At 38.7% G+C, this 12,490-nt stretch overlaps 1 protein-coding gene across 1 annotated transcript; it reads right to left on the bottom strand.

The window, feature by feature from the left end:
- Nucleotides 1-9,187: 9,187 nt before the first annotated feature.
- LOC119771378 (dentin matrix acidic phosphoprotein 1-like) lies at nucleotides 9,188-12,283 on the bottom strand. Its single transcript, XM_038267257.1, has 3 exons — nucleotides 11,079-12,283; nucleotides 9,894-10,085; nucleotides 9,188-9,389 (listed from the first exon to the last, which is right to left on the bottom strand). The coding sequence occupies exons 1-3, from the start codon at nucleotides 12,281-12,283 to the stop codon at nucleotides 9,188-9,190; spliced, it is 1,599 nt and encodes a 532-aa protein (XP_038123185.1).
- Between the last annotated feature and the right edge of the window lie 207 nt (nucleotides 12,284-12,490).

The following is a 12,490-nucleotide window of genomic DNA, read 5'->3' as shown; positions in this document are numbered from 1 at the left end:
ACTCCACACGACTCCTCTGATCACCTTCTAAACATCTTCTTGTGCAGGAGGACCTTCCCTGTTGAGGAGCGGAGGCTTTTGTTTCTGACCATATGTTTCTAAAGAGCATCTGCTCTCTGCTGCTGAGGCTCAGAGGGACGAAGCTGTGAAAGGGTTTTAACCTTTCGCTTCGGGGGCAGTTGAGCACTTAATACTCCAGAAATCTCCTAGCTGGGTTGATGCCAGTGTCCTTCCACCCTGGGCTCCATGGGAACGGGAGGGGGGGCAGACCCACGGAGGCTTTACCTGACCTCCGCTCCCTCACCAGATGCTGAGAGGGAGAAATCAGCGGAACCTGGAGGCTGTGATGTACGACGGCCCAGAAAATGGGTCAGGAGAGGCTCTCTGGGAATCTGGGAATCACATCCTGGAGCCCAAATCCTGTTTTCTGTTACTTTTCCCTCCTTTTTATAGCTTCAGTCAGACTCTGACTGCTAATCTGTGATAGCGGGCATTTGCCTGGTGGGCCGGTCCTGCTTTTAGCGTGCGAGGGCCGGCCCTCCTCAAATCATACCGACCCCAACACTTCCTCTACTCTCCGGCTGCAGCATCTATCTACCTGTGACAGTAAATAAAGAGCTCAAGAAGTAATTAACTATTAAATTAACTATTAAAATGATGCATGCAGTATATAATATAGCCCTTCCTTGTCATGCTCATCCTTGTAACGGTTTGCATATGGTGTCATTTTCTAACAAACTATTTTAAAATAAAACTAAAATGCTTTCTTTAAACCAAACTATGATGTTCCTCTTATATTTGACAAATTTATATTCAAATATTTTGCAAAAATATGTTGCGGTGCATGATGAGGTTTTGCATCTAAAGGCTAAAGTTTCCCGTCTTACTTGCATTGTTGCCAGGTTGGGATGTTTCCCAATCTGGCAGTTTAGGATGGAAGTGTGGACGTTATGCAGCAGCAGTCATTGTGGCGTCTGTGTTAAGTCGAGGTGATGGTTGTCATGTGATGCTTGAGACAGATCGATTTATGCTTTTTGGCAAAGTGCTAACCTAACCCGTAGTTCGGTGGCGCTTGTCACTACCCTATCCATCCCGGAAGCAAGATCCATCACACGCCTGCGCAAACAGAATAACTTCTAGGTACGCTAATACTTTGTTTGTCTTACTTTTTTCATTCTTTTGTCTTTTTCGGGCAGACTGTTCCTTTTGAATCTTTTTTTATTTGCATCAATTTTGTATTTTCTTTAAACGAAATAAAGCAATACATAAAAAAAATACTTAAAAAGCCTTTGGAAAGTTACTGTGACAGCTCTGAGCATGACGTCACGCAATATAATGGAGAGAATGGAAAACGTATCCATTACTTCCAGAAAACAATATTTTCTATACCATGTAATTTAGCATTCTTTAATGTTTTAAGTATATTGAAAAGTATTTTCTGTACCATTATTATAAATAATATAAACATAGTTTTCGGTGATCCGGATCTTATTATTCTGTTCGCTCAATCGCAGGATGGATCCAGCTTCCGGGACGGATCGGTTAGTGACAGCGTTTGCAAAACATCTCTTTGAGGCTAAAGAGAGGCTAAGCGCTGAGCTAACAGGATGTTAGCATCCTTTGGGTTTTTTATGCACACAGATGCAAACAAAAGCAGAGGGGGGGCTCACTGCTCTAAATTCTGCAAAACTTAATAATAATGTGAATAATGAACATTTTGTTTCTGCTGTTATTCAAATCATATAAAACCAACTTATTGAGTAAAGTGTTTCTATAAAGGCCTATAATCAATTTCAGTGTCTTTTGTTTCCACAGATCTGGAAAAACTAAAGGCGGTAGATTTATGGTGAATTCACCAGCTGCAGATTTAATGGCTGTAAAAAGTAAAAAAAAATGAATTATACATGCAGAGTTACCTATTATTGATTAGTTAAATGAGATGCCTCACATGATTTTTACTTATATATTTTAATGTAATTTGTGTAAAAATAAAGCAATAGTAAGAGAAAAAAAAACTAAATTTCCTCCAAAATAAATAAATCAAATTGGGTCAAATCAAATCATAGAAATCATCAACAGAAATATAATCAATTTATAGGGAGATAATTTTGGTTCATAGATTTTAGTCTTTAATGCTGGATTTTAATTTTTTTTTTTTTTGTAATTTGTTAATATTGTTTGAATAACTTGTGTGTTGTGTGTGTGATCAAATGGTTTAGGTTCAGGTTTAGGTTCAGATTAAGGTTCAGATTTAGGTTCAGATTTAGGTTCAGATTTAGGTTCAGATTCAGGTTCAGATTAAGGTTCAGGTTTAGGATCAGATTAAGGTTCAGATTAAGATTCAGATTAAGGTTCAGATTAAGGTTCAGGTTTAGGTTCAGATTAAGGTTTAGGTTCAGATTTAGGTTCAGATTAAGGTTCAGATTCAGGTTCAGATTAAGGTTCAGGTTTAGGTTCAGATTAAGGTTTAGATTCAGATTAAGGTTCAGATTAAGGTTCAGGTTTAGGTTCAGATTAAGGTTTAGGTTCAGATTTAGGTTCAGATTCAGGTTCAGATTAAGGTTCAGGTTTAGGATCAGATTAAGGTTCAGATTAAGATTCAGATTTAGGTTCAGATTAAGGTTCAGGTTTAGGTTCAAATTAAGGTTCAGGTTTAGGTTCAGATTTAAGGTTCAGATTAAGGTAAAGATTATGGTTCAGATTTAGGTTCAGATTTAGGTTCAGATTTAGGTTCAGATTAAGGTTCAGGTTTAGGTTCAGATTTAGGTTCAGATTAAGGTTCAGGTTTAGGTTCAAATTAAGGTTCAGGTTTAGGTTCAGATTTAAGGTTCAGATTAAGGTAAAGATTATGGTTCAGATTTAGGTTCAGATTTAGGTTCAGATTTAGGTTCAGATTAAGGTAAAGATTATGGTTCAGTTTTAGGTTCAGATTTAGGTTCAGATTTAGGTTAGGATTAAGATTCAGGTTTAGGATCAGATTAAAGTTCAGAATAAGGTTCAGGTTTAGGTTCAAATTTAGAGTCATATAGACTTTTTATAAAGAAAAACTTTAGGAGGCAGACAATCCGTACAGAAATGTGGGAACCGGGATCATTAAAAATGCAGATTTATTCCATCGATCTTGAATAATCTTTTAGCCTCATTCTTTTTGTTTTTAACTGATAACTGAAGGGGGTGGTGGGAGGTTGTGGGCGGGGGGGCTGTGGATGATTAGCTTCTCTTTGTCTGCTGTTTTCTTTTTCTCTCTGCTTTATTTTCCCTGAGAAGATTAAATATTTCTGCTTGAGAAAATCTTTTTAACCTGCCACTGACTGCTGTCCTGCCCCCCCCTGTCACTGCCGGAGCACACAGGGACCACACTACCCCCCTTCTAAGAAAACCCGCAGCTCTCCCCATTTTGTCGCTCCAAAATGTGGTAAAAAAAATGTAATCTTCTAACAAAGAATAGAAAAGGGGCGGCTATAGAGGAATTTTTTCCTTTTTTTCCTGCAAGTGGCCTCTTTATTGGGTGGGGGATGGGGGGGGGCCGGGGAGGGCTTCTTCACAGTATCCACACACAACAGGGATCCAATCTGTCAAATAATTAGCCAGTGTGGGAGGACAAAGGTTTTTATTTGGCTGAATTTCATACATCACTGCGTGAATACATCATCACTGTATTGTGACGGGTCATGGGAACTTCAGGCCTGAGAGACGGGACAGAGACGGGACAGAGACGGGACAGAGACGGGACGGAAAGGACCGAACCGAGGGACGAATCGACAGGGATTCACAGATGAGGACATTGCTGACATATGATGAGAGTTAGCAGGTTATTTGGCATAGAAAAAAACCCTGAAATATGTGAGAGAAAAGGTGCTTTTTATGTTAGATTCAAATATTCTGTGTCCTAAAGTGGCTAAAGTAGAGAAAATGTCCAGGAAACTGGACTGAAACGTGGCCTTTTATAAGAAAAGCTTCGATTTCTTTTGGTCCTGCGGGTTAGTTATTAGTAGTTAGTATCTTTCAACTCATTTGGGAAAAATAAAAAAAAGAAATCATCTGAAAAATGAGAAAGGCTGCAGACTTTTGTTTTGGTTTTGGTTCCCTGAAATCCTTTCACACAAGAAAAAATGTGATAATTTTGTAAGCGATGCCTCAGTGGAAGAACTGATCCATGAGAAAAATGAGAAGAAGGTTCTGCAGCAACAGAGTCGGTGCAGAGAAAGCATCCTGCAGGTGGACGACCTGAACTCTCAGCACAGAAACAACAAACTGTTTGCTGAGCAGTTTCAACCGACAGTCTCAAGACAGCCGATTAATTATATAAAATATAACTGTAAAATGTTTTATAAATGGAAATTAAAAAAAATCCATTCAGAAATGAAACTTTAAAAAAATGTTTTAATGTTTTTTTTTTTCAAAATATTTGTTTTTTGGTTTCAGTTTGACTTTATAGAGTTCATGCATTTCAATTTGCCTTTTCAAGATCAGATTCTGTTTACTTCTGGGGGCGGGCTTTCCTCTGGAGGGAGGAGCAAAAATGCATTTCTATTGGTCTACTGAATGTTAGCAGCATTTCTATTGGTCCAGACCGAGCCTTTGGGTTTGGCTTTAAGTGAGGAGAGTGTCATCAGTAAAACACAATTTATAAATGCTGAAATTTGTAAAACTCAATCTAAAAAACCGAAATTTCAAGAAAACAAATTTCTTGGAAAATAAATAAATCTAAGAAAACAGCAAAGTTCCTCTTACATTGTTTTTATTGTCTGCTGGATGTTAGCAACCATTATTATTGGGCAATGTTGTTTTAACAGTGAATGATTATTCAGGATTTGATATTAAGATAATCATTTCTGCTTCAAACGATTTTAAAGTTACTTTTCTGGATTATATATTTTATAAAAATTTCCATTTTCAAAACCTATTCCTTGCTTGCATCAATAATGGAACTAAATTCACTCCATAGAGTCCCAAACTTGCCTCAACATGTTGCTCAGACGACCTGAAATCCCTCAGAGAGCAGACTTTCAATGATTCCAGAAGGCGGAGAACATCGTTAGACCTGGTTAGATTATGGCATTGAAAATGGCCCTGCAGAGGATAGTGAGGGGAGCCCCACTCATTCTTTCAGTAGGAACAGAATATCTGCAAAAAAGCGACCAGAAAAGCAACAGCAGAAGCTGCTATAAAGTTTTTTGGCCTTTTCAAAATGCTTTTTAAATGTTTTTTATATTTATTTTAATTTATCTCTTGTTTTCACTTCAATCTGCTAAATGATCCCAGGAAGAAAATATGTGGTTTTTGGTCCTTTTATCTTTCTAATCAAAAAAGCATAAACTATTTACTTGTTTTTTCTTCTCGCCCTGTGAAGACGGTCATCTTCTGGTTATCACCTCTCCACAGAAAAGCTCCTGCTGATCCTCAGGAGGCCTCTTGATCCGGTAGCAGAACATCCCAGAAGATGATGAAGATGATGTAGATGATGAAGAGAATGTGGGGGAGCAGCAGAACCGTTTGATCTTTATTCACTCGATCATCTAAACATTTGTCAGCTCTAGAAACAAGATCATTAAAAATAAATAAAGAGGTTCAGGCGTTCCATCCCACTCATCAAATTAAAATACATCATTCTTCCAACAAATAGAACATAACTAAAGCAGAAAACATTCCTTAAATGTAAGGATTAATATTCAGTTATAAAACAAGAAAAGAAAAAAACAGATGCCATTCAAAAGTACAGAGTTATTTATTTTATACTCATGTCAGGGGCGGATTTAATACATTTGGAAATGTGGTGAACAACAAGTTGGGGCAGCACCAAGTCCAACCACAAAATATATTAATTGTCTAAATGAAACTAATTATTTTTGATGTTTTTTTTTCTTAAATACCAACAGGCCATAATGAAAATGAGCTTAAATGAAACAAAACTGTAGCGGGTTTTAAGCAGCGCCTCAAAAAAAAAAAAAGTAACTTTAGCTGCTGGACGCGCCTCATCAACCAATCAGAGAAGCTGATCTGGGAGCTGGCAGGGAGTCAGACGCAGCACTGCTGATGCAGAGCGCTATGATCACTCCTCTGAAACAGTTTATTAACGCCTAAATTAACTTCAAACGTAGAAACCTGCCGGCAGAATATGTTGGCTTTTATTATCCTGCTGCCTGCAGTTTGTAGCACAGACCTGAAAAACGCTAACATCTACTTCCAGCCGCCACCAACAGGAGGGGAAAACCCCCAAGAGGCGAGCGGGCATGAGGCAGCTGCTGCTGGGGATTCCCAGTGACAGCGCAGCGCCGGTATGTGGGGGTCTGAGCGGCTCCCACAGAGAAATAATCTTTGAAGGCAGGATGGTAATCTGGATGAACTGACTGCACAGACCATGGCCGTTTCTCAATATGCGTTCTTGAGCGTTCTTGTGTACTCGTGACACGTCATCAGCCTCAGCCCGAGTACCGTTCCAATTCTCAAGAAGGCCTGATCGAGAACGCAAAAAATCCCCGGATGTTGTTCTCACCCCGCCCTCTTTATCGAGCATGCATCAGAGCAGACTTGTGCGTTCTTCAGACTGGCCGCTTCCCCAGAATGCCCCGCGGCCGCAGCTTGATTCCAGACAGCGCTCACAGTGGTAGGTTAAACATTCCCTTTTCTGCTGCTGTTGTTCTTCAAAAGTACGTTTTGAAATCGTTTGAGGCGATAACATTATACATTGAAGCCTCCCTGTGTGGTCTGTTTACAGAGTTAGTGCGAAATTTAAAAAAAAGTCTGACGTTGAGTGGCCCAGAGTGACCAGCAGACCTCCAAGGGTAACCGCAGCCAGGGCTAAATTTACCCCGTCTGTAGTGCACTTCTCTCGGTCTAGTTACGTGTGAACTACCGCTCTTTCTGATGGCGGTTTTTTGCGGTTCGGTAATTTTTTTAATGTTTTTTAAGCTTTAGAAATTTAAAATATTGTTTTCAAAATGTTTTGTGTAGGGAATAAATAGTTTTGACTGTTAAAGAAAAGCTAAACAACGTTGCCTGTGATGACGTCACGAGTACGCTTCTGCTCCAGTACACATACGTGCTTGCGTGCTCACGTTCTCGTCAAGTCCGATCTTCCTGCGTTCTCGCCAAGAACGGACTTGACGAGAACGCGAGTACGTATTGAATTGAGAAACGCCTCATGTTTTCAGGAGGACTTTCTCACTTCAACATAGATTCTAACTACTTTTTACCCGCTGATCACAGCTAATATAGCTGCCATTGTTCCAGGCAGAGAAAGGATAGGGTAGCTCCGCCCACTGCGTGTAGTGGGGGAAAAAAAGTATTCAACTATTCATCCTAGTTAAATAAAAGGAGATCGATGGATTTCACTCAGTCGGCACATTTATTCATATCTTTGCAAAGAACAGTTCATCATACGGCCCTTATGGCACAGCATTCTGCCCTGTTCTGATCTGGGCAGCGTTCGTTCCTCCTTACTGACAAAAATGGAAAAGTAGTCAGAGTCAAAACAAATTACAGACACTTTGGTTAAACAGTAACATGTTATGAATAAACTTTGAGAAAGAATCTGGTTTGTTATGGGAAGAAGCTATGTCTGGTCTACAAACACCATCCTGCAGAGAAATGTGTGGCCTTGAGAGAGAAACAGACTAATTGAACACTTTTATAGTGAATAAATAGAATAAATTAATATATAATTAAAAGAGAAATCTAAATTTTCCAACAACACGTGCATCAGACCACTTTTCCACCGCGCAGTTAGAACAGCAAAGATGCTTCAGCCGCGCGTCAGAACTGGAGTAATGTAACTAAAGTAATCCCTCCCTGGGATTATTAAAGTATTTCTGATTCCTGGTTGATGGGACAGGTGTTGTGAATGAAACGGTGCCCAGCTTGAAAGAGCTCCTGTGTGTCGCTGAATGTGAGCATTGATGACTGAAAGAGATCTGCCTCCATTTATCTGTTTACTACAGTCTGTTGGATTCATGTTCATGTGGATTTAAAGACATTTCTATTAGTGGAAAAAATTGCAGGGAGGAATATAAAAAAGTCTAATCAACCAAAACTTTCACAACCCCCATGCAGTTCCTCCATGGACCCCCTAGGGGTCGTGGACCCCCTGTTGAAGACCTCCGATCTAGAGCTTCACCTTTTAATAAGGTTTATTCTTTCCCACAGCAATCCGTGCTTCACCATCTGCTGCAAACGGCTGCAGTGGACCAAACCAAACGGACAGAACTGCAGGATCTGTTTCAAGCATGACACCTGAGACTCTCTGCTCCTGGACAGCAGCTCTATGAACGCCACAAACACGGCTCCACTCCTGTCGCTTCACTGCCTCATTCGGTCGGAGGAGCTTTCACCTCAACATGGCGGACCTGAGTTCCAGGAGCGAGTTTCAGTGGAGATCAGAGGAAGAAAGCCGACAGAGCGAGAGGACCTCCGCCTAGCAGAGGAGCTGGGGGGCCGGGGTCAGCGGGTACAGCTGCCCTTTGGGGGCTAAATGAAAAACCCACACAGAGCATTCCTTCATTCATCCTGTCAGAATCATCTTTTCTTAACTTTTATTGATCAAGGTTCGTCCCTCTGTCCTCTTCCACCAAACATTATACAGCCACATCCAGTCCCTGACTGCTGGTTAAAACACCATAGAAAAGTTTAAATTTTTAAACTCCAGTGACGGCTGATAAACTTCCTGCACAGGTGCTGTAATTCTCCATAATCGTGCATCGCTAGAAGAGCATCAATCGCATTGCTTTGTTTCTAAGGAACACCTTTCAGCACCGGAAAACATGGAAATCCCTGGAATCCCGGTCAGAGTAAATGCTCTGTCTCTGTTTCTTTATTCTCTGACTCCTCAAACTAAACATCTAAAGACTGCGCTTAGAATCTATTTATTTAGACTCTATTTCCTTAAAATCTGTTTCCTTACACTCTGTTTCCTTAGACTCTATTTCCTTAGACTCTATTTCCTTAGACTCTATTTCCTTAGACTCTGTTTCCTTAGACTCTGTTTCCTTAGACTCTATTTCCTTAGACTCTATTTCCTTAGACTCTATTTCCTTAGACTCTGTTTCGTTAGACTCTGTTTGCTTAGACTCTGTTTCCTTAGACTCTGTTTCCTTAGACTCTGTTTCCTTAGACTCTGTTTCCTTAGACTCTATTTCCTTAGACTCTATTTCTTTAGATTCTGTTTCCTTAGTCTCTATTTCCTTAGACTCTATATTTCCTTAGACTCTATTTCCTTAGACTCTGTTTCCTTAGACTCTGATTCCTTAGACTCTATTTCTTTAGATTCTGTTTCCTTAGACTCTATTTCCTTAGACTCTGTTTCCTTAGTCTCTATTTCCTTAGACTCTATTTCCTTAGACTCTGTTTCCTTAGACTCTGTTTCCTTAGACTCTATTTCCTTATACTCTATTTCTTTAGATTCTGTTTCCTTAGACTCTATTTCTTTAGATTATATTTCCTTAGACTCTATTTCCTTAGACTCTGTTTCCTTAGACTCTGTTTGCTTAGACTCTGTTTCCTTAGACTCTGTTTCCTTAGACTCTGTTTCCTTAGACTCTGTTTCCTTAGACTCTATTTCCTTAGACTCTGTTTCCTTAGACTCTATTTCCTTAGACTTTGTTTCCTTAGACTCTGTTTCCTTAGACTCTGTTTCCTTAGACTCTATTTCTTTAAACTCTGTTTCCTTAGACTTTATTTTCTTAGACTCTATTTCCTTAGACTCTATTTCTTTAGATTCTGTTTCCTTAGACTCTATTTCTTTAGATTCTGTTTCCTTAGTCTCTATTTCCTTAGACTCTATTTCCTTAGACTCTGTTTCCTTAGACTCTGATTCCTTAGACTCTATTTCCTTAGACTCTGTTTCCTTAGACTCTATTTCTTTAAACTCTGTTTCCTTAGACTTTATTTTCTTAGACTCTATTTCCTTAGACTCTATTTCTTTAGATTCTGTTTCCTTAGACTCTGTTTCCTTAGACTCTGTTTCCTTAGACTCTGTTTCCTTAGACTCTATTTCCTTAGACTCTATTTCTTTAGATTCTGTTTCCTTAGTCTCTATTTCCTTAGACTCTATTTCCTTAGACTCTATTTCCTTAGACTCTGTTTCCTTAGACTCTGTTTCCTTAGACTCTATTTCCTTAGACTCTATTTCTTTAGATTCTGTTTCCTTAGTCTCTATTTCCTTAGACTCTATTTCCTTAGACTCTATTTCCTTAGACTCTGTTTCCTTAGACTCTGATTCCTTAGACTCTATTTCTTTAGATTCTGTTTCCTTAGACTCTATTTCCTTATACTCTGTTTCCTTAGTCTCTATTTCCTTAGACTCGGTTTCCTTAGACTCTGTTTCCTTAGACTCTATTTCCTTAGACTCTATTTCTTTAGATTCTGTTTCCTTAGACTCTGTTTCCTTAGACTCTGTTTCCTTAGACTCTATTTCCTTAGACTCTGTTTCCTTAGACTCTATTTCCTTAGACTCTGTTTCCTTAGACTCTGTTTCCTTAGACTCTGTTTCCTTAGACTCTATTTCCTTAGACTCTATTTCCTTAGACTCTGTTTCCTTAGATTCTGTTTCCTAAGACTCTGTTTCCTTAGACTCTGTTTCCTTAGACTTTATTTTCTTAGACTCTATTTCCTTAGACTCTATTTCTTTAGATTCTGTTTCCTTAGACTCTGTTTCCTTAGACTCTATTTCCTTAGACTCTGTTTTCTTAGACTCTATTTCCTTAGACTCTGTTTCCTTAGACTCTGATTCCTTAGACTCTATTTCTTTAGATTCTGTTTCCTTAGACTCTATTTCCTTAGACTCTGTTTCCTTAGTCTCTATTTCCTTAGACTCTATTTCCTTAGACTCTGTTTCCTTAGACTCTGTTTCCTTAGACTCTATTTCCTTAGACTCTATTTCTTTAGATTCTGTTTCCTTAGACTCTATTTCTTTAGATTATATTTCCTTAGACTCTATTTCCTTAGACTCTGTTTCCTTAGACTCTGTTTGCTTAGACTCTGTTTCCTTAGACTCTATTTCTTTAAACTCTGTTTCCTTAGACTTTATTTTCTTAGACTCTATTTCCTTAGACTCTATTTCTTTAGATTCTGTTTCCTTAGACTCTATTTCTTTAGATTCTGTTTCCTTAGTCTCTATTTCCTTAGACTCTATTTCCTTAGACTCTGTTTCCTTAGACTCTGATTCCTTAGACTCTATTTCCTTAGACTCTGTTTCCTTAGACTCTATTTCTTTAAACTCTGTTTCCTTAGACTTTATTTTCTTAGACTCTATTTCCTTAGACTCTATTTCTTTAGATTCTGTTTCCTTAGACTCTGTTTCCTTAGACTCTGTTTCCTTAGACTCTGTTTCCTTAGACTCTATTTCCTTAGACTCTATTTCCTTAGACTCTATTTCTTTAGATTCTGTTTCCTTAGTCTCTATTTCCTTAGACTCTATTTCCTTAGACTCTATTTCCTTAGACTCTGTTTCCTTAGACTCTGATTCCTTAGACTCTATTTCTTTAGATTCTGTTTCCTTAGACTCTATTTCCTTAGACTCTGTTTCCTTAGTCTCTATTTCCTTAGACTCTATTTCTTTAGATTCTGTTTCCTTAGACTCTGTTTCCTTAGACTCTGTTTCCTTAGACTCTATTTCCTTAGACTCTGTTTCCTTAGACTCTGTTTCCTTAGACTCTGTTTCCTTAGACTCTATTTCCTTAGACTCTGTTTCCTTAGACTCTGTTTCCTTAGACTCTGTTTCCTTAGACTCTGTTTCCTTAGACTCTGTTTCCTTAGACTCTATTTCCTTAGACTCTATTTCTTTAGATTCTATTTCCTTAGACTCTATTTCCTTAGACTCTGTTTCCTTAGACTCTGTTTCCTTAGACTCTATTTCCTTAGACTCTATTTCCTTAGACTCTATTTCCTTAGACTCTGTTTCCTTAGACTCTATTTCCTTAGACTCTGTTTCCTTAGACTCTGTTTCCTTAGACTCTGTTTCCTTAGACTCTATTTCCTTAGACTCTATTTCCTTAGACTCTGTTTCCTTAGATTCTGTTTCCTTAGACTCTGTTTCCTTAGACTCTGTTTCCTTAGACTTTATTTTCTTAGACTCTATTTCCTTAGACTCTATTTCTTTAGATTCTGTTTCCTTAGACTCTGTTTCCTTAGACTCTGTTTCCTTAGACTCTATTTCCTTAGACTTTGTTTCCTTAGACTCTGTTTCCTTAGACTCTGTTTCCTTAGACTCTGTTTCCTTAGACTCTATTTCTTTAAACTCTGTTTCCTTAGACTTTATTTTCTTAGACTGCGGATCATTAAATCCCATTTTAAGGCTCATAGCTTCTTATTCAGTCGTTCTAATATTTTGAAAAGGAAAACTGAGGATTTTCAGATCTAATTTGTTCGACTTCAGTCATTTTTCTGCGTTGAACTTGTTCTTAAAATCACAAAGTTAAACCCACTCCTCTTAGAGCCCCCCGCCACCCCCGCACACACACACACACACACACCAAGCCCCCCGCCTCGCTCCCTC

This window comes from Cyprinodon tularosa, unplaced genomic scaffold (genome assembly GCF_016077235.1).
Source record: "Cyprinodon tularosa strain WSP-4 unplaced genomic scaffold, ASM1607723v1 ctg668, whole genome shotgun sequence".
In the NCBI taxonomy this organism is placed as follows: domain Eukaryota; kingdom Metazoa; phylum Chordata; class Actinopteri; order Cyprinodontiformes; family Cyprinodontidae; genus Cyprinodon; species Cyprinodon tularosa.
Note: the sequence above shows the minus strand (reverse complement) of the source record. Positions and strands in the feature narration are given on the sequence as shown.